This window comes from Jaculus jaculus, chromosome 6 (assembly GCF_020740685.1).
Source record: "Jaculus jaculus isolate mJacJac1 chromosome 6, mJacJac1.mat.Y.cur, whole genome shotgun sequence".
Lineage (NCBI taxonomy): Eukaryota > Metazoa > Chordata > Mammalia > Rodentia > Dipodidae > Jaculus > Jaculus jaculus.
In genome coordinates this window covers 1,285,614-1,307,991 of record NC_059107.1, presented here as the reverse complement: position 1 = coordinate 1,307,991, position 22,378 = coordinate 1,285,614, and the positions used below count along the sequence as shown (strand labels likewise).

General features: G+C 44.2%; 1 protein-coding gene across 1 annotated transcript in view; it reads left to right on the top strand.

The window, feature by feature from the left end:
• Positions 1–12,169: 12,169 nt before the first annotated feature.
• Gfpt2 (glutamine-fructose-6-phosphate transaminase 2) overlaps positions 12,170–22,378 on the top strand; it is a 52,485-nt gene continuing 42,276 nt past the window's right edge. The window contains exon 1 of the mRNA XM_004666604.2: positions 12,170–12,214. Coding sequence (XP_004666661.2) covers positions 12,208–12,214 — 7 coding nt within the window. The 5' untranslated portion in view covers positions 12,170–12,207. The remainder of the gene's footprint in view (positions 12,215–22,378) is intronic.

Sequence of the window (22,378 nt, the reverse complement as noted above, 5' to 3'; positions counted from 1 at the left end):
CAGGACTGGGACTGGAGAAATGACTCAATGGATAAAGTGTTTGCTATGCAAGCATGAGACTTGAGTTCGGACCACTAGAACCAATATGAAAGCCAGGCACAGTGGCCTGACACATAACTCTAATCTCAGAACTGAATAGGCAGGGACAGGAGGATCCCTGAGACTTGCTGGCTAGTTAGCCTCACTTAACTGGTGAGCCCTAGGTTCAGTGAGAGACCATGTCTCAAAAATATAAGGTGGAGAAGTGATTGAGGAAGACAACTGACATTGATCTCTGGCTTCCACATGCACATGTGCACACATGCATTCACATATGAATCCTCACAAGTGCCTGCCCACACATAGACAGGCATACCACAGACATACACATGACAAGAGAAAAGAAATAACCATAGAATCCCAATATTGCAGAGTACAGAGACAGATCCTGGCTCTAGATCTTCAGATGCTCCAAAAACATGTAGCTTTCTCTGCCCAAGGGATCCTAGTGGCTCTGAGTCACTCCATTTTCAGACAACCTCCTCCTACCCCACCCCAAAAGTGTTGAAAAGGGCCCTAGCATCACCAGGCTAGCCTCTACACAGCTGCATCAAACATCAGAAATCTGCTCATCTTTTAAATTTTTATGTATTTTAAATTTTTATTATTGATAATATCCATAATTATAAACAATAAGCCATGATAATCTCTTCCTCCTCACTTTCCCCTTCACAATTCCACCCTACATCATATTTCCCTCCCCCTCTCAATCAGTCTCTCTTTTATTTTGATGTCACCATCTTTACCTATTACACTGTTTGTTTCTTATTTCTTTTATTTCTCAATTTTTATTAATATTTTCCATGATTATAAAAAATATCCCATGGTAATACCCTCCATTTCTCCCCCCCTTTCCCCTTTGAAATTCCATTCTCCATCATATCCCCTCCCCATCTCAATCATTCTACTTACATATATAAAATACTAACCTATTAAGTACCCTGCTCCCTTCCTTTCTCTTCCCTTTATATCTCCTTTTTAACTTACTGGTCTCTGCTACTGAGTTTTTTCTTTCTCACACAGAAGCCCACTCATCTGCAGCTAGGATCCACATATGAGGGAGAACATGTGGCACTTGGTTTTCTGGGCCTGGGTTACCTCACTTAGTATAATCCTTTCCAGATCCATCCATTTTCCTGAAAATTTCACAACTTCATTTTTCTTTACCACTGAGTAGAACTCAGGATTCATATGTGAATGCATGTGTGCACATGTGTATAAATGGGCCATATCTTCATTATCCACTCATCAGTTCAGGGACATCTAGGTTGGTTCTATTTTCCAGATATTATAAGTTGAGCAGCAATAAACATGGTTGAGCATGTACTTCTAAGGAAATGAGATGATTCCTTCGGATATATACCTAGGAGTGCTATAGCTGGGTCATATGGTAGATCAATCTCTAGGTGTTTTAGGAACCTCCACACTGATTTCCACAATGGCTGGACCAGATTGCATTCCCATCAACAGTGTAGAAGGGTTCCTCTTTTTCCACATCCCCACCAACATTTATGATCATTTGTTTTCATGATGGTAGCCAATCTGACAGGAGTGAGATGGAATCTCAATGTAGTTTTAATCTGCATTTCTCTGATGACTAGTGACGTAGAACTTTTTTTTTTTTTTTTTTTTTAGATGCTTATATGCCATTCGTATTTCTTCCTTTGGGAACTCTCTATTTAGCTCCATGGCCCATTTTTGATTGGCATGTTTGATTCCTTATTAGTTAACTTTTTAAGTTCTTTGTATATCCTAGATATTAATCCTCTGTCAGATATATAGCTGGCGAAGATTTTTTTTTTCCCATTCTGTAGGTTGCCTCTTCACTTTATTTACAGTGTCCTTTGCAGTGCAAAATCTTTGTAATTTCATGAGGTCCCAGTGATTAATCTGTGGTTTTATTGCCTGAGCAATTGGGGTTGTATTCAGAAAGTCTTTGCCAAGGCCAATATGTTGAAGGGTTTCCCCTACTTTTTCCTCTAGCAGTTTCAGAGTTTCACGTCTGATGTTAAGGTCTTTAATCCATTTGGACTTAATTCTTGTGCATGGAGAGATAGAAGGAGCTATTTTCATCCTTCTATAGATACATATCCAGTTTTCCCAACACCATTTACTGAAGAGGCTGTCTTTTCTCTAATGAGCATTTTTGGCATTTTTATCGGATATCAGGTGGCTATAGCTACCTGGACTTACATCTGGGTCCTCTATTCTGTTCCACTGATCTACATGTTTGTTTTTGTGCCGGTACCACACTGTTTTTGTTACTATGGCTCTGTAGTATAGGTTAAAATCAGGTATGGTGATACCACCAGCCTTATTTTTGTTGCTCAGTATTATTTTAGATATTTGAGGGTTTTTTTTGTGATTCCAAATGGATTTTTGGATTGTTTTTTCTATTTCCATGAAGACTGCTTTTTGGAATTTTGATGGGGATTGCATTAAATGTGTAGATTGCTTTTGGTAAGATTGCCATTTTCACAATATTGATTCTTCCAATCCAGGAGCAAGGGATGTTTTTCCACTTCCTAGTGTCTTCTGCAATTTCTCGCTTGAGTGTTTTAAAGTTCTCATTGTAGAGATTCTTTACTTCCTTGGTTAGGTTTATTCCAAGGTTTTTTTTATTTTTATTTTTTGATGCAATTGTGAATGGGAGTGATTCTCTGACTTCATCCGGTATGTGCTTGTTGTTAGCATATAGGAAGGCTACTGATTTCTGTGTATTTATTTTGTATCCTGCTACGTGGATGTAGGTTTTTATCAGTTCTAACAGTTTGCTGGTAGAGTCTTTAGGGTCCTTTATATATAGAATCATGTCATCTGCAAATAATGATAACTTGATCTCTTCCTTTCCAATTTGTATCCCTTTTATGTGTGTCTCTTCCCTTATTGCTATGGCTAAGACTTCCAGAACTATATTAAATAAAAGTGGGGACAGTGGACACCCTTGTCTTGTTCCTGATTTTAGTGGAAAAGCTTCCAGTTTTTCCCCATTTAGCAATATGTTGGCTGTAGGCTTGTCATAAATAGCCTTTATTATATTGAGATATGTTCCTTCTATTCCCAGTCTCTGTAGGACTTTTATCATAAAGGGATGTTGGATTTTGTCAAATGCTTTCTCTGTGTCTAATGAGATGATCATGTGATTTTTGTCCTTCCATCCATTTATACGATGTATTACATTTATAGATTTGCGTATATTGAACCATCCCTGCATCTCTGGGATAAAGCCTATTTGATCAGGGTGAATGATCTTTCTGATATATTCTTGTATTCTGTTTGCCAATATTTTGTTGAGAATTTTTGCTATGTTCATGAGGGAGATTGGTCTGTAATTTTCTTTTTTTGTTCTATCTTTGTATGGTTTTGGTATTAGGGTAATGCTGGCTTCATAGAAGGAGTTTTGTAGAATTCCTTCTTTTTCTATTTCATGGAAAAGCTTAAGAAGCAATGGTGTTAGCTCTTCCTTGAAGGTCTGGTAAAATTGAGCAGTGAATCCATCTGGGACTGGGCTTTTTTTAGTTGGGAGATTTTTGATAACTGTTCAGATCTCCATGCTTGTTATAGGTCTATTTAAGTGATTAATCTCATCTTGATTTAAATTAGATAGTTCATATAAATCACAGAACTCATCCATTTCTTTCAGATTTTCATACTTTGTGGAGTATATGCTTTTATAATATGTCCCTATGATTTTCTGAATTTCTCTGGCATCTGTTGTGCTGTTACCTTTTCCATATCTAATTTTATTAATTTGTGTCTCTTCTCTCTTTCTTTCTTTCTTTTTTTTTTTATTAGTTTTCTACTCAGCAAATACAGGCAGTTTGGTAACATTATTAGGCTCATCCGTGACCTACCCCCTCCTCATTGGCCCCTCCTTGTTGAGGTAAATGTGTCGTGCATTGTGGAGTTAGCCCACCGTTATTGGTATGATAAATGTCTCTGCATATCATGACCCAACATGTGGCTCTGACGTTCTTTCTGCCCCCTCTTCAGCAGAGTTTCCCTGAGCCATGTTGGGTTCATTTTTGGTCTGCTTCAGTGATGAGGTGTTGGGTGCCTCTGAGGCTCTGGCTCTCTGATTTGGTAGGAGTTGATTTTTCTGTGTTGGTCTCCTTCCCCCTTGTGCTGGTATCTGGTTCTTTAGGAAAACAGCACCCTTGCTTGTTTCGCCAATTTTCCTTAGTTTCAGCCAGGGCCTTCAGAGCTTTGTATATTGCCTTTATTATGTTAAGTACCAGCCATGCCAATTCTCTCCAATGTTTTGATCATGAATTGATGTTGTGTAATGTCAATCCCTTTTCTGCATCTATCAAAATGATCATGTGGTTTTTATGTTTAACCTTGTTTATGTGGTGTATTACATTGACTGATTTCCGTACGTTGAACCATCCTTGGGTTCCTGGGATGAATCCCACTTGGTCAAGGTGGATAATGGTTTTGATATGGTTTGCGAGGATTTTGTTCAGGATCTTTGCATCTAAGTTCATTAGGGAAATAGGCCAGTAGTTTTCTTTTCTTGTGGCATTTCTGCCTGGTTTTGGAATTAGGGTGATGCTAGCTTCATAAAAGGAGTTGGGTAGCTTTCCCTGTTCTTCAATTGTGTGGCACAGTTTAAGGAAGATTGGTTTGAATTCTTCCATGAAGGATTGATAAAATTCAACTGAGAAGCCATCTGGTCCTGGACTCTTCTTTTGGGGGAAGTTTTTTTTTATTATTATTACTTTTTCAATTTCCATGAGTGTGATGGGTTCATTGAGGTGATTAATCTGCTCTGAGTTTACCTTTGATAGATGTATGCATCCAGGAATTTGTCCATCTCCTCCACATTATCCAGTTTTGTGGAGTAGGGGGTTTTGAAATAAGTCCTAATGATTCTCCCAATTTCACTTATGTCTGTTGTGATCTCTCCTTTTTCATTTTGAATTTTGTTAATTTGAAGCTTCTCCTTTTTTTTTGCTTGATCAAATTGGCCAGGGGTTTGTCAATCTTCTTTATTTTTTCAAAGAACCAGCTCTTTGTTTGGTCAATTGTCTTAATTGTTTTCTTGGTTTCCAATTCATTAATTTCTGCTATGATTTTAATTATTTCTTTCCTTCTGGAGCTCTTTGGGTTGGATATTTCTTGTTTTTCCAGTGCCTTTAGGTGGATGGTTAGGTTATTGATTTGGGATCTTTCTGTCTTTTTTATGAAGGCATTGAATGCTATGAATTTTCCCCTGAGGACTGCCTTCATTGTGTCCCATAAGTTTTGGTATGATGTATTCTCATTGTCATTCAATTCCAGGAATTTTGCAATTTCATTTTTTATTTTATCCACTATCCATTTATTGTTTAAAAGTGTGCTGTTCAGTTTCCAGGTGCCATTGGGATTCTTGGTGGGTCTTTTGTTGTTGATTTCTAGCAATATAGCACTGTGATCTGATATCATGCAGGGAATTATGTCAATTTTCCTAAATATGTGGAGGCAGTCTTTGTGACCCAGTATATGGTCTATTTTAGAGAATATTCCATGGGCTGCTGAGAAGAATGTGTAGTCTGTGGATTTGGGGTGGAAAGTTCTGTAGATGTGCATTAGGTCTAAGTGATCAATGGTTTTGTTGAGCTCTTTTACTTCCCTGTTGAGTTTCTGTTTGGATGATCTGTCTATTACTGATAATGGTGTATTGAAGTCCCCGGCTATGATGGTGTTGGTGGCTATTCTGTCTTATTGTCAAGTAGGTTTTGTTTTATGAACTGTGGTGCCCCTGTGTTTGGTGCTTACATATTTATGATTGTAATATCCTCTTGATGGATTGTTCCCTTGATAAGTAGGAAGTAGCCTTCTTTGTCTTTTTGATTGGTTTTGGTTTGAAGTCTATTTTATCTGATATTAATATAGCTATACCTGCTTGTTTCTTATTTCCATTTGCTTGGAATATTGTTTTCCACCCTTTCACCATGAAGAGGTGTCTGTCTTTAGTGTTGAGGTGGGTTTCTTGAAGGCAACAGATAGAGGGGTCTAATTTTTTGATCCATCCTGTTAGCTTGTGTCTCTTGATGGGTGAATTAAGGCCATTAATATTTAGCATAATGACTGTGAAGATTTGATTTGATCCCTACCCTATTGTGATGGTAGATGTGTGTTGGTGTTTCAATGGCCTTTGAATATTTTGTGCCTACTCTGAGTTTGGATATTGTGATCTGCTTCTTGTAGATATTTGAGTTTGGTTATTTGTTTCTTCTCTGTGAGCATTTCCTGAAATACTCTCTGTAGGTTTGGTTTTGTGTTCATATAGTTTTAAAGCTGAGTTTTGTCATGGAAAGTTTTTCTTTCACCATCTGTTATGAGGGATACTTTTGCCAGGTAGAGTAATTTGGGTTGGAAGCCATAGGTTCTTAGACTTTGGAGTGTTTCATTCCAGGCCCTTCTAGCTTTCAGGGTTTTCATTGAGAAGTCTGAAGTAATTCTGATGGGGTTACCTTTGAAAATGGTGTGCTGTTTTCCCCTACCTGCTTTTAGGATTTTCTCTTTGGTATCAATGTTTAGAGTCTTAATGATAATACGTCTTGGAGAGTTTCTCCTTTGGTCCAGTCTGTTTGGAGTTCTGTTGGCTTCTTGTATCTTGATGGGCCTTTCTTTTAAGAGACTGGGGAAGTTTTCTTCAATTATTTTGTTAAATAAGTTCTCCATGCCTTTGGTCTGAAATTCTTCTCCTTCTGGTATTCCAGTGATTCTGATATTAGGACATTTAAGTGTATCCCACAATTTCCTCATGATCTGGTCACAGGAACTTTTGAACTTAATGAAATTTTTGAACTCTCAAACTATTTCTTCCATCTTGTCTTCCAGCTCTGAGTTTTTATCCTCCACTTCGTTGACTCTATTCTTGAGAGCCTCTAGAGAGTTTTGGACTTGTTCAATTAAGTTTGCATTTTCCACTACTTTTCTATGTATCATTTCCATTGCTCTGTCAAGCTCCCTTTTCACATCATTTTCTGATTTTCTTGATGATTCTTAGAATTCATCTGTGCATTTCTTTATGTCTTCATTTAGTATGGCCAGCTGATTTTTAAGGTCCTCTTTGTTTTCAGTCTCCCTCAAATCTATTAACTATCTTTGAACTCCTTACAATCTCTTATCAAATTATTCTAGCTTAGTGATGGTAGCATCCACACAATTGTCGGCCCTTTGTTGCTTTCCTACAAGTTCTAATAGTAGGTTGGTCAGGGTTGCATTGCTCATGGCTTCAATTTGATGTTCTGATCCTAATGACTCTTCTATGTTTTGGTTAGATGTATTTTTCATTGTAGAACTGGGTGACATAACTGGATTTTCTTGCATTTGATTTTTCATATTATTTCTTTTGCGCTATGGTCTGCCCATGACAGTGTATGGGCATGTAGGTGGGTGGATCAGCCTGGGCTCTAGCGCAATAGGAATCTGAGGCAGCCTGGGGGAGTTGCCAAGCAGCCTGGGCTTTGGTTCCCACTTGCCAAAGCTTCCTATCTACTGCCTGACAGGGGCGCCAAAGTTGCCTGAATTCTCAAGTGGTAATGCACCAAAGCTGCCTGCGTTTGAGCTTGGAGGGGGACTGAGGTACCAACCCCTGTAGCAGCCCAAACTCCTGGAACCAGAAATAGTCTGTGCTACCCCGCCACAGGAGAATGGGGGATGGCACCTGAGCTGGTGCAAGTGAGAGACACAGTCTGGGCTTGTGCAGCAGTTGCTGTGGGACTGGGCTCACTGAACGTGCAGTGGCAGGAACAGTAATGTGGGCAAATGTGCAGAGCAGTTTAAGCTTCCGCACTTAGGGATAGATAGGCACGCAGTCGGAACATGGCGGCAGTGGTGGTGGGCCTGGCGGGGGCGGGGTACAGTGGCAGTATGCAGGAGGGGTGGTCCACCTGCCTGCAAGGGGATCCGCAATTCCCTGCCCCACCCCCACCCCCGAGCCCTCCCACTGACAAGAAGACCCAGAAAACCCTTAATGTCTTGCTTTTTTCCCCCCAGAATTTGCAGCACAGCTAGGCAGTTGCCATCTTGGCTGGAAGTCTTCTTCTCTCTTTCTTTTGGTCAGATTTGCTAAGGGTTTATCGATCTTGTTTATCTTTTCAAAGAACCAACTCTTTGTTTCATTAATTCTTTGGACTTTTTTTTGTTTCTATTTCATTAATTTATGCCCTAATCTTTATTATTTCTTCCCATCTACTGATTTTTGGTTTGCCTTGTTCTTCTTTTTCCAAGGCTTTAAGGTGAAGCATTAGGTCATTTACTTGCGACCTTTCTAATTTCTTAATATAGGCACTTAAAGCTACAAATTTACCTCTTAGAACTGCCTTCATTGTGTCCCAGAGATTTTGGTATGTTGTGTTCTCATTATTGTTTGACTCTATAAATACAGGTTTTGTCTGGCTGGTGTCCTAAAGGCTTCCTGTATCTGCATTGGCGCCTTTTTCCCAATTTTGGGGAAGTTTTCTTCTGTGATTTTGTTGAAGACACCTACTATGCCTTTGGAGTGAAATTCTTCTCTTCTACTATGCCCTGAATTCTCAAGTTTGATCTTTTCATAGTGTCCCAAATATCTTGAAATTCCCATTCATACTTTTCTATTAGTTTGTCTTTCTCTTTGTTGGACTGTATTAGATCTACCACTTGGTCTTCTAGCTTAGATATCCTGTCCTCTCCTTCATCCATTCTACTGATGAGATTTTCTACAGAGTTTTTTATTTCATTAACTGTGTTCTTCATTGCTAGTAATTCTGACTGTTTTTTCTTTATTATTTCTATTTCCTTATTTATGTCTTGTATTGCCTTCTTTATTTCATTAAATTGGTGTCCTGCATCTTCTTTGATTCCTTTGATTTCCTCTTTGTTTCTTTTGATTTGTTCTTTGACTTCTTTGAACATATTTACAATCATTCTTTTGAAATCTTAGGCATTTCCTCCAACTCGTTTTCACTGGAGGTCATCTCTGATGCATTAATACTTTGTGGTGGATTTATATTGTCTTGATTTTTGGTATTTCTTGTGTTATAATGTATATATTTTTGCATCTTGGATTAAGTTAATGCTTGGATTTTCTAGTTTGCTGGGTATTCTTAGCTGTAACAATGGATCTGATGTTATATAACTTCAGTGTAGGAGATTAAGATGTTAGGTGTGGCTCTTAACACTCTCAGAGTATCTAGAAAAGTGTTCCTAGGGGTTGAGTTTGCCTGCTATGGGAGTATTGAAGTAGGCTGAGTGGAACAAAATACAGGTAGATTCTGAAATTTAACTAAACACTGTATACATTCAATCAACAACAGCACCGAACATTTATGCAAGAGTAGGTGTTATAACAACCAGCTCCTCTATCAACAAAGCGGTTAAGATTTCTGGTCTGTTGAGGGTTCCAAGTCAGCTTGTGACCAAGTGACACCCTTCCCTGGTGCAATCCCAGTTACCTTTTTGAATGATTTTAGTGTCAGTCAAGTTGGCTGGCTGGGTCACTGGACTGCTGTTCTGTTTTCTGGAGCTGGACATTGGCTTTTCCAAGCCTGGCAACTGTGGCCCTACAGATGGGCACCCCCGTTGCTGGAACCGCCACTGCTGCTGCTGAAGCTGCCACTGTTGCCGAAGCTGCCGTTGCCGCTGCTGAAGCCACTGCTGCTGGGTCCGCCGCTGCCGCTGCTGGAGCCTCTGTTGCCCGTGCTGGAGCTGTTGCTGTTGCTGCCGGAGCTACGGCTTCCACCGTGGCTTCCACTGCTTGGGGGGGAGGGGTGCTGCCGGAGCAGCTTCAGCATGCCTGTGTGGGCTCTGGATGCTCTGGGACTCTCCTACTTCTCTGCTGCCATTTTAATTTCTCATACACCTCACTTTTTAGTAAAAGTGTGTATTTTGCTGGGTTTTCTTTGGCTTTTTCTCCCCTAGGCTGCTTTGGCATGGTTCCTATGCCGCCATCTTAACCGGAAGTTCATACTGGTCTTGTGTAGGTAGTGCTAAGCACTGTGAGGTCATGGATATCCAGGCCATTTTGTGTCTGGAACAGTGCATTGTAAGGAGTGCTACCCCTCCTTTGGCTCTTACATTCTTCCTGCCACCTCTTCAGCAATGGCCCTGTTGCTCATCTTGCCTGCCTGTTTCTCATGTCCCTAAATAGGTTTCCACGACCACAGTGCAAGTCACACCCTGATTCCTGAGCCAGTGCTAGGTAGGGCCAAGCGGGTCTACTGGCTGAATAATCAAGCTCAGGCCACCACACTTGCCATGGACTCCCAAGAAGTTGGCCTCCAGAGCAGAAGGGATTCTATGCAGATGCCTCCACTAGGCTCAAAACACCCATTTATGCCCCTTCTCACTGTGGAAGATGTGAATTTACAAGAACAATGACGCTCAGATCTAGGACTTGCTGCAACCCAGGGCTCCTGCTGTCTTAGTGCTAATGAAGGCCTGATAACACGTCCTGTCCCCACTTCCTTAGACAGTGGTGGCCAGTTGGGGGCAGAACACCCTACCTGCCATACTCAGGTTCTAGCCTTTGGGCTTGGACCTTTTGCAAGCATCTGTTTCTCTTCTCTAAGTCTGTTGACTTCCTTCACCAGCCTGCCCTGACACTGACATGTAGCCCTAGTCCTAGGCAGAGCCTCATAACTCTCCCCTTCCAGTTACAGTTCTGCCTGGCCCAGTCCCCTCCCTGTATCCCACTTGGAATTGTCCAGTTCTCTATGTCATCACTAGTGTAGTGTCTGCTCTGTGAGCACCAGCAGGGAATAGGCTAGATCTTCTCTCACTCACGTCCTTAGTGCCTAGACAGGCATGAAATGGAAGCTTGGGAATGAATGGATGAATGGATGAATGAACAAATGAATGAATGGACTTGACCCTGAGTAGCAGAGTAAGTAGCTAATGCAGCAGCTCCTGAATCAGCTCTGACATTTCCCAGCAATGTGATTCAGCCAAACCCTCTCCTGTACTGCCACTGAACCTGTGTCCTCCACACTGCATTGGATACAAGTTCATCCTCAAGAGCCTTGGGGACTTGTGAAGCTGGAGAGACATTATGTCAGAAAAAAAATAAAAAATAAAAACACCCTATTCGGGTGTGGTGGCTCAAGCCTTTAATCCCAGCACTCAGAAGGCAGAGGTAGGAGGACTGCCTTGAATTCAAGGCCACCCTGAGACTACATGGTGAATTCCACATCAGCAAGACCCTACCTAAAACATAAAAAATTTTAAAAAAAACCACCGTAGACAAGACTTAAGGGTCTTTTATTTTCTTTTTTAATCACGATATAGGAGATTCTGTTTAGAATTTCAAGACTTTTTTTTTTTAAGAGAAAGAGAAGCAAATAAATAAATAAATAAATAAAAACCCACCAGATTGCTTTAGTGCGCAGAAGTTGGGCCAGTTCTCCAGACCTTCCTCTGGGGATGCAGGAACTTGGAGAGCAGTGGGGAGAGGGAGGAGACCTCCGGGAAGCAGGGCTGGGGAGTTCAATCTCTGTGACTCACTCCTGGCGGAGCCCAGTGAGGCTACAGGCCACACTGGGGCGGGGGAGCTCCTGGCTCTTGGCCGGTGAGCTGCTGCTAGCAAGGCTGGTCATGAAAACAGCTCCAAGAGGAGGCGGCTTCCCCGACTGCCCCAGCTTTGCTTCCACCCTGGGGAATTCCCGCCTCCAGATGCACAGCAAATCCCAGGTTCGAATTCAACCATGTGTGGGTCAAGTTCCTTCTACCTTTGAGGAGCTTCAGTTCTCTCCTCGCAGGGTGGGGATCAAGCTGACAGGCCAAGTGTGCCACTTTTTCTCCTTTTCCCGCTGTTCAAGAAGCCTGGCACCGAAGGGCACATTCTAAGAACAGGGGCCCTGTGTGGGGCGTGCTCGGGTACCGGCGCCTTGCGCTGACTACCTTTAACCTCGCCGCGATGATCCACCGTCTGACTCGGAGTCTGAACTCCGATCGTCTGTGGTCCCCTCAGGCCGCCGCCCTCGCGCTGCAGTGGAGAACGGCACCCGGGGCAGCCCCTCACCCCTTCCCGGACCGCCCCGCTCCCCAGACCCGCGTGGTCCCAACGACCGGAGCCAATGGGGAGCAGGCGGGCGGGAGCGCCCCGCGCGGCCCCACCCCTCCGAGAGCCGCTGCTATAAGGCGGAGCGCGCGGCGGGAGCGGGATCCCGGCGAGCAGCTGGCGGCGGAGCGGCAGCCACGATGTGCGGTGAGTCCACCCCCGCCCCGGCTGCCTCCTCCGCGGCCTTCTAGGGCCTGGGCTTGAGCGGGGCGCCGGGGACCGGACTGCGGGCTCGCACGGGAGCTTTCTTGACCGGGCCTGATTTCCCCGCGCCGGCCCCCAGTGCTTCGGGAGGAGACCAGCGGGCGGGGACGGGGTCTCAACTCAAGAGTCCGACGTGTGAGAAGATCCAGACCAGGACCGCTCAAAAAGGAAGAGATGGGGGCCAGTCGCGGGCAGGGACCCCCGCAGCACAGAGGGGGACCCCTCCCCTGCCTGAGGGGGCTTTCCTCCACTTCCCCCAAGTGCCCTGCCAGGACCGCCAGGCGCTGGCTGGAGCATCCCGGGTGCACCCCGTAGGGCGCCGTCACCGTCACCGTCACCTGCGCCCTGCCAGCAGCCAGCGGGGCATCTGCTGCGCGGCTCCCTCGCGACTCTAATGAACCTCCCTGTCCCTAGAAGGGTAGATGCCATGTTGAGGCTTACCTGCAAAGAACTCTGGGCAAGGCGCGAGGGAGGAGGGTAACTGTCTCAGAGCCTTGTCCGGAAGCTTGGACCTGGAGCCAGGGCAAGGGTAGCGGTCCAACTAGGGGCTACCGCGAGGCGTCCTGTTGGGCTTCCGGTGCCAAAGGGAGCGTGGCCTAGGCCTTGGGCGCACATCTGCAATTCCTTACTCGCCTGCTTGGCTGGGCCACCTCTGCTGGCTGGCCCAGAAAGCCGGGAACTTCTGCTGGGACAAAAGGTCACTGTGCTTCCCCCACCTCCCACCCCCTTGAGTAGGATTCAGTTACCCTCTCCAGCCCCCCCTGTGGCTGGAGAGCCTGGTGGAACTTTTGAAGCCCTGAAAGGCGCCTCTTTGACTTCGCTAAAGGCTGCTGGGTGGGGTGTGCTGGTGGTAAGCCTGGGGCTGAAGTCTGTGCTGGCCTTGTTTCACAGGCAGATATAGGAAAGGAAAGGACTGACCTAGGAGCCCGCAGCTGGTTGGGAGAAACAGTCGCATCAGCTTAAACCCTCAGCCAAAATATTAAGACTTCTCAGGGTAGTCTGCAATGTGAAGGCCCTCCCAGCATTCTGGAAACGAAGTTGAGGCAAAGGTGTTATTTTCCATGTAGCCAGACTTGTGACCCAGACCCTTAAACTCCGGAGGCTTCCCTTTCTTCCTCCTCAGATGACTCTACCTACCGCTACTCCAGTCTTCCAGCCTATTTCTGACTTTCTCCCAAACCTTTTCAGGCTCGGATACCTTTCTCCTCCAACCCTCAAAATCACAAGGTTGTTATTCCACTTTCTTAAAGGGCTGAACATATGTTGTTCCTTGGGGGAAAGGTAACCAACCTTTTACAGTTTGGGTACTGATTTATGATTGGGAATGTGAAGGATCATGGGTTCCTAAAGGAAATCCAGTGCTCAGGAGCAGTTGTGGCCCATTCAGAAGATGTGCTAGACTAAGACACCACCTTGGAATGTTTTTTAAAAAGAGTTCTTTTATGCTTATACTTCCCACAGCTTCCTGCCTTCAGCTAGGAGTCACATAGAATTCATGCACAGGGAACTGGAGAAGTGGCTCAGTGGTTAAAGATGCTTGCTTATAAAGTCTTGATGGTCCAGGTTCAATTGCCCAGTACCCATATCAAGCCAGAGGCAGAAAGTGCCACATGCATCTGGAATTTGTTTGCAGGAGGCAGCCCTGGCTGCTCATACTTGTTTATCTCTCTCTCAAATAAATAAGTAATTTAAAAAAAAAAAGATTTCCTGCAAATACATGTAAAATACATGTAAAGCTGGAAAAAGTCCCAGTTTAGAGTTAATGTGTCTTCAATACTCTGACACTAACAAGCACCCTTTGCACAGAGGCAACTGTTCCAGGTCTAGAACAGGCAGATAGCAACTTGCTCAAACTGACCTCGTCTGTCTGGGGTATCTCGACTATAGTCTGCATTGAACATGTTGATCTGGGGTGTCTGGACTGTGATCTGCATTGAACATGCCAGTCTGTGGTGTCTAGATTGTGTTCTGTATTGACCATGTTGGTCTGGGTTTTCTGGACTATGGTCTGAATTGAAAATGTTGGTTTGGGGTGTCTGGACTGTGGTCTGTATTGCAAAGGATGCTGAGACGTTTCCTTTTATGGTATTTTCTTTTTCAAAAAGTTTAAGTTTTTTTTTTATTTAGTCAAGTTGACAGAAAATGTAGTAAAAAAATGACTAAGGTGTTAGTACAAGCATAAAATAAATATTGGAGTATCAGCCTAGAAACACCTAACCTCTTATATTTATACTGGAAAATGGAGGTCCAGGGAAACACACCTTTGTCTGAGCAAGAATCGTTTCAGGTCATTTCCTTGGCCTTGCCTGTTCTGCCTTTCAAAACAGCCTTGGTTCTCAAGGTCAACTCACCACAAGCCGGCTGCAAACCATGCTCAAATGTTGTCTTGCTCCCTGCTCCCACATAAGGCTAATTGCAATAGGAATTGACCCTCCATACACTGAACAGATGTTCATAAGCTCTCAGAATGTAGCTAACACCTACGTATCCACATGCAGTTAGTTGACATTAGAGAGTTGCTGGCATTCTGCTAACTTTCTGTCAATAGGAAGGGTATATTTCCTTCTCCTCTTGTTCTCCTTCTCTCTGCATCCACTACAAATAACTACTTGTAGAATGGCTGTGTGTTTTGTAGGCCTGTGTTCTGAATGTCTTGTGCACGTGGCCCCCCATGCTGTAAGCAGAAGCAGGTGAAGCAGAGGAGCACACTTCCGGCCAGGCACTGACCAGCAGGCAAATGCTGCTAGACAGGGAGAGCTAGAGCCAGGACAGCTAGAGCAGTCCTGGACCAAGCCAGGCAAACAGATAAACTTGTTCAATGCACGGAGTTTAAACATTAAAAAAAGTTACCAAATTTTTAAAAAATGAGAGATTTCACATAAGTAGGTGAAACTTTTGGAAAAAAAATCTAAATGTAAGCAAGTCTGCGTCCGTATTTCCCAGTAGCATCCAGTAGCCCTTGGATGAGAGGCACAGCTGTTGCCTCCTCGCTGCCTCACTCACTGATGTTGCCTGTTGCTCACAGAAGTCTGAGCTTGAGACCTGACACAGAAGGCAGAGAGACGACTTTCCAAGGAAGAAGGAGGCCTACAACAGGGCCAGGAGGGGCCAGGCTCAAGCATAAGCTCCACAGAAGGAAGGGGCTAACAGGCCTGCCAATGCCAGCTAAGGGTTACAGTGACAGCCTGGTCTCTGCCTGTGGTCACACTGCCTCTTCCTCTTCCATGTCCACTCCCCTGTGCCTTCCTCTCCTAAGGGGACTGGTGGTTGTTTTGAGGGCTGTCAGATCATCCAGGAGAACCTCCCAGCCCAAGTCCTTAGTATAGTGTCATCTACATGGACTTTTCTCATGTAAGGCAGCCTTCACAAAGTCTAGGGCTTAGGGCCTGATACTTTGGAGGACCATTATTTATCCAACTTTAGTTGGATTGTCACTTCCTGGTGCCTGCTTCTAAATAGTCCAGATGTTTTGAATCACAGATGCTGAAGTCTTGGCCTGGACAACCACAGATCCACATACTTATTTAAAAGTCAGCTGCTGAGCCAGGCGTGGTAGCGCATCCCTTTAACCCCAGCACTTAGGAGGCAGAGGTTGGAGGATCGCCATAAGTTTAAGGCCACCCTGAGAATACAGAGTGAATTCCAGGTCAACCTGGGCTAGAGGGAAACTCTACCTTGAAAAACAAAAATTAAATAAATAAATAAAAGTCAGCTGCCATGTCATAAATGAGTTGTTGCTGCATCTAGCTTTCCATGCACTGTACATTCTCCCTGTTGATCATGTCTGTGAGAAGTTGTCATTAGTTTTATTTTTATTTTTATTTATTTTTATTTTTTTAAATTTATTTATTTGAGAGCGACAGACACAGAGAGAAAGACAGATAGAGGGAGAGAGAGAGAATGGGCGCGCCAGGGCTTCCAGCCTCTGCAAACGAACTCCAGACGCGTGCGCCCCCTTGTGCATCTGGCTAACGTGGGACCTGGGGAACTGAGCCTCGAACCGGGGTCCTTAGGCTTCACAGGCAAGCGCTTAACCGCTAAGCCATCTCTCCAGCCCTAGTTTTATTTTTATTTACCAAAATAAAGACTGCAGGTGTGCGTGTGTATGTGTGCACATATGTGCATAGAGCTCATCTGTTTGTGCAACAATCCTTTGAGAGCTTGTCCAGTGTATAAAAGGACCTTTCCTGTCTTCTTAGCTGGAGTAGAGCTCTATGCTAGAAACTTGGGAAGAAGCAATCCAGGGGGATTAGACAATTCTTACTCCTCCAGCTCTAAAATTCTCATCAGATATGACATTCTTTTCCTTCTGGTAACATTCAGGTCATAGATAGTTTCCATGGGAGGAAACATCTCTTCTAAGTATTGGAAATGGAGAAGGTATGGCCCTTCGGATCAGTTGCTTGGCTTGGTCCCTCTGCAAGTCTTGCTGATAAAAGTGGGCAAAGCAAAGACCCTTATCCAGTGATGTGCTGGGGCATGTTGAATAATGGGCTCTCTGGTCTGCCAGTTTCTGTGGGTAGTATCAGGTGAGATGCCTGAATGAATAGTTGGAAAAAAAACACATAGTTCCTGAAAGCCCACATCAGCATCCATAGCACACAGCTTCCTCTGCTTCTAGGACTGATGTTCTCTGTCTGAAATTGGATTCAACAGTCTTTGTAAAGCCAGGCTCCCCATGCCTGCCTCCACCCCACCCCTCCCAACCCTGAGCTTTCTCCAAAATTCAGTCTTCTCCACCCAGGCTTTCCCAGATCCAGAGAAACTTCAAATGCAATCAGAGCACTAATTTTTAAAAAGTCAGCATTTAAAAAATTGAGTATTCTGTACATATATGGTATATGCAGATGCAAATGCCCCATATGCACACATGCAGACACCAGAGCAATGTTGTGTCCTCTATTGTTTACTGTGACATTTCTTTGAGACAGTCTTTCAGCGAACCTAGATCTCCCCATTTTTCCATCAGACTGCTGACCAGCAATCTTCTGTCCCTCTAGTCCCTGCTCAGTATTGGGATTACAGGTGTTAGGGATTGAATTAATGCCTGCACAGGAGTACTCTTACGTGAAGAATCATCTCCCCAGCCTAACAGTTTAAAAAAAATGAGACAGTTTCATGTAACCCATGCTAACCTCAAACTTGCTATGTAACGAGGAGGACTTTGGCCTTCTCATTCTCCTGCCTCTACCTCCTAAGCACTGGGAGTAGAGACATGTGCAACCATGCCCAATTTAAGCAGTGTTGAGAATGGAACCCAGGGTTTCATGCTAGGCAAGTATTCTATCAACTGAGCTACATTTTTCAGCCCTGTTTTATATTGAGCAAAATTAGCTTATAAGGAAAAATTACAATTTGGGGGAAAATTCTGAAACTGAACTCCATGCAAATGCAGTTAAGCAGTTTCATCTGATTATCTGCCTCCTTCAGTTTTCAAAGGTAAATTTTCTGACTAGAAAAACAGTGTACTGGGGAAATGGCTCAGTCAGTAGACTAGTTGCCTCACAAGCCTGAGAGCCTGAGTAAGACTTCCAGAACCCGTGTAGAAATGCCAGGTGTGGCGGCATGCATTTGGAATCTCAGTCCTAGGGCAGCAGCGACAGGAGAGTCCCTGGTGCTTGCTGGCCAGCCAGTCTAGTTTAATTGGTCAGTTCCAGGCTAATGAGAGAGCCTGTCTCAAAAGAAAGTGGTTGGCATTCCTGAGGAACAACACATGAGATTGTTCTCTGGTGTCCACATGCATGTGCACACGTATACTCCCACACACATGCACACATACACATGCATAAAGAGGTTTTGGCTTCTTTTATAGCCACAGTTTGGAAGTTTAAACAAAATTTGTATTTTTCTTGAACTTTTTAAAATAAAATGTATAGTAGATAGCATTTTCTACTTTATTCTTGGAGAGATTCTAAAATGATATGGGCATGGGAACTCTTCTATGAAGAAGTGCCTTGGGGCTGGAAGATGGCCTAGAGGTTAAGGGAATTGCTTGTGAAGCCTAAGGACCCATGTTCAACTCTCCACATCCCACATAGCCAGATGCAAAGGTGAGGCAAGTGCAAGGTCACACATGCTGACTAGGTGGCTCAGGTGTCTGGAGTTTGATTGCAGTGGCTGAGGCCCTGGTGTGCCAATTCTCTCTCTCCCTCTGTCTTTCTTAAAAAATTAAAAATTATATATAAAAAAGAAGTGCCTTGTTTATATTTGACCCAGGAAGCAGAGTCTGCTGTTTTCTGGAAGATTTATCTAATGCTAATTTTAAGCCAGGTAGTTCTGAGGAAGTCTGAGGCAAGGTAGGCATAGCCTGCCAGGTGCTGGGTCTGCTCAGGGACTATGGTCTAGCCTTCAGACTCACCTTTTTGTAATAATGTGGCTGTGGGACCACATGTTTCCATGGTGTGTCTGCCTTTACTGCTCCTTCAAGGAAGAGGCAGCAGAAATTGTCATCCCCCCGGGCTGGAGAGATGGCTACGGGTTAAGGCACTTGTCTGCAAAGCCTAAGAATTCCTGTTAGACTCCTCCAGATCCCACATATAGCTTGATGGAACAGTGACACAAATATGCAATGCCACACATGCCCACAAGGCGACACACATGTCTAGAGTTTGTTCACAGTGGCTGAAAGGCCCTGGCATGCCATTCTCTCTCTCTCTCTCTCTCTCTCTCTCTCTCTCTCTCTCTTTCTCTCAAAAAAAAAAAAAAAAAGAAGAAGAAGAAGAGAAAAGAAAAAGAAATTGTTATCTCCCACATAATCACTAAACTGGCCTGTCCTAGTCTATAAGAGTGAGTATCAGACAGTGAAAGAGACATAGCCTCTTCACCCTTGGCTCAGTGGCCTCTTCACATCTGTGGACCTTGCTCAAGAGAGTTGACCTGCCTCACCTTGCCCAACACATGAGAAAGAGTGACAGAGAAACAGAGACAGGGGACAGAGAAAGACAGAAACAGATTTAATGCACATTCTCTGAGGAAGCATCCAAACTTAGCCATACTCTCCTGTTTAGGCAGTTTGGAATCTCATCTATATCAGGCTCATGGTCGCTCTAATTTTAAGGAGCAATGTATGGTGGGAGAAAGTAGGCTGGATGTGGGGGTCCTGGCCTGAGTAGACAGTGACTCCCCTCCTGTGTGGCTGCAGCTGGGCTGATTGTATGAGCTGCTCCTCCTCTTCACAGCATTCTGTCAGGGAAGCCAGTAAGTGGAGAACTGAATAGATTTGAAACAACATCCACGGGATGGGAATGTGGGTCTCACCTGCCGCTCCAAAGCTGTTTTCCCTCATCCTCCGGAACCCTGACTGCTCCCACCCTTCTGCCCCAAGCACCCTAGAGACTAGAGTCCCCTGCCTAGAAGATCCTCCACGACGCCCTTGATCTTGAGTCTCTGAACAAGCCTTGTGCAGAGAGAGATTTATACCTCCAAGGTGACCAAACAATGTGGCTGTTTCAGGCCCACCCCCACCTCACAGCCAAGTGTCTTTGGTCCTCTCCATCTATTCTTTTGTTCATGTATACATTCATTCATCTCACAGCTGTTCACTGAGCACCTAACAAATGCTAAGCTAGTACTGGAGGGGCAGTGACAGATAGACAGATGTGTCCCCCATGCTCATGAGAGTTGCAGTAGGGAGTCAAGCAAAAAGGTCAGGAAGTTAAGTGCTGCATAGGAAACAAATGGCTACATGGCTTCTACGGTGCGGCTGAAAACCTACAGTAGCTTTCAAGGGTCTCCTGTCAGCTGAATGTAGAATGAGAAGAGTCAACTTTGTAAAGATCTGTCTGCCCCCAGCCCAACAAGAAACCGTCTACTTCTCAGCCTTCAGTTCCTCTGCCTGTAAATCACAGCTCTAGGTGCCCTGCACCTCTGTGCTCTCCCTTAACACACTCTAGGAGGTCCTTCCCACTTCCTCCTACACTCTATAGTGACAAAGCCCATGTAGGCCAGAGAACTACTTATGGGATGAATTAAGTCTTGCTCAAGACATAGCCAAATCACATATTTGGCTTAGCCATCATATTCCTGGGCAAAAGTCCAAGAAAAAAATGTATATAATAGTGGAATAGTAGTATTTTACTGTTTTAATTGGTAATTGTAGCCAGGTGTGGTGATGCATGCCTTTAATCCCAGCACTTGGGAGGCAGAGGTAGGAGGATTGCCATGAGTTTGCAGTCATCCTGAGACTATATAGTGAATTCCAGGTCAGCTGAGCTAGAACAAGATATTACCTCAAAATAAATAAATAAATAAAATTTTAAAAAAATTATTTGGTGATTGCTTCTTGGGGGTTGACCACACACCACAGGAGCACCACAGGCAGGAACGCAATACACCTGCTGCCCCAGTTGCATGTTTAGAGTAGGATGCTCCTTGCCCTGTTTTATTTGAATGCCCCTTGCTGTGGGCTTCATGGAGATACCTGAATTGTTACAACCCTGTGAGAAGATATTGCTCTCACTCCTGTTTCACCAATAAGAAAATCAAGTTACTGAGGTTTAGTGATTTGAGGTTCCATGTGTTCAAGGCTGGGGTCAGAGATAGGTGCCCAGCCCTGGCTACAGGCTTTAACTATCCCCACCACCAATCCCACGCTTTGCTTTCACACATCAGGTGAGACGCAGAAGGGGGAAGGAGACTAGCCTAGGTAGGGTGATCTTGAGTGGTTCTTTCATAGATCTGATGGAGGAGGTGTGTTTAGGGCTCTTTCTGCCCTCCTGTAGCTGTTATTTCAGGGGAGCATGGTAGGGGAACTGCAGTGAGGTCTGGTTGGACTGGAAGGGGCGACTTAGAATTACCAAGGTGACACTGGTTTCTGGGACAGCAGGGCCAGACAGAGGCTTGGCCAGAAGTTCTAGGTACCTCTCCATCACCAGATTGGTCCCTCCAAGCTCTTATCCTCCCATGCCATGACTGTCCCTACAGGAAATCAGGGTGAATCAGGGCTGAGTCACACTCACCACTCTCTAGATAGTTTGTCCCTGTTAATCTTAGTACCTTGGTTATGACATCTCTCCTCTGACTGCGTGGGTGCTTATTGTTTTTGTTTGGTACGTGCATGTGTGTAAGAGAGAGAGAATGCGGGCATATGCATACAATCTGTGTATGGAGGTCAGAGGGTACCTGGGTCAGTCCTCCCCTTCCACCTTGTATTGAGGCACAGCTGCCTTCACTAGGGTAGCTGGCCTGCAAGCTTCAGAATTCTCCTGTCCCTACCTCACTTCTCTTGGAGGCACACTGTGATTATAGATATTCTCTCTAAGCATCCAGCTTTACATAGGTTCTGGGGATGCAAACTCAAGCTGTCAGGCTTGCACAGCAAGCATTTTACCCACTGAGCCATCTCCCCAGCTATAGGAGCTTTTCTTATTTAGATTTTTCCTAGAGCTGGAGATATAGCTCAATTGGTAGAGCGCTTGCCCAGTATGTGTGAGGTGCTGGGGTGGGTGGGTAGGGGAGAGAGAGAGAGAGATTGATCTTTTCTTCTATCTGGATATTGATCAGATGCTCACCACAGTTTAATTCATATAGTGGCACATGGTACAATGTTATTACTGTCATGTGATGAAATGCCATAGCCATGAAAAGAAAGGGTATGAAGTAGAAAGAGGACATTTCTGTCTCATATCCACAGGCCTCTTCAAAGGTGACTACTGCCCCTTAGGTCTCGGGATCCTTGCAGAAATACAGTGGACCCTCTGTATGAGTTGGGGCAGGGGGGGCTGCTTCCAGGATCCTCTTGGATATCAAAGGTCTGTGTACCAAGTTCCTTTTATAAAATGACAAAATATTTCAATAACCTCCAAAATCCTCCCGTCATCTCTAGATTCCTTATGATGATGAATACCACATAAATACAAGGTAAATAGTTATTGTACTGTAGAGTTTCATTCCAATTTTAGTAGACATGCTGCCAAAGTGAGCACTATGCTGCACTGTTTAGGGGACAGTGACAAGAAAAATGTGTTTCACTTGATCAGTAGACACTACTTATTATTTAAACAATCTTGGATTGAAAATATTTGTGGAATAATTATGAAAGTTCCAGAAAGCAAAACTTGAATTTGCTGAAATCTGAGTACGATACTGAATCCACAGAATTGCATGGTG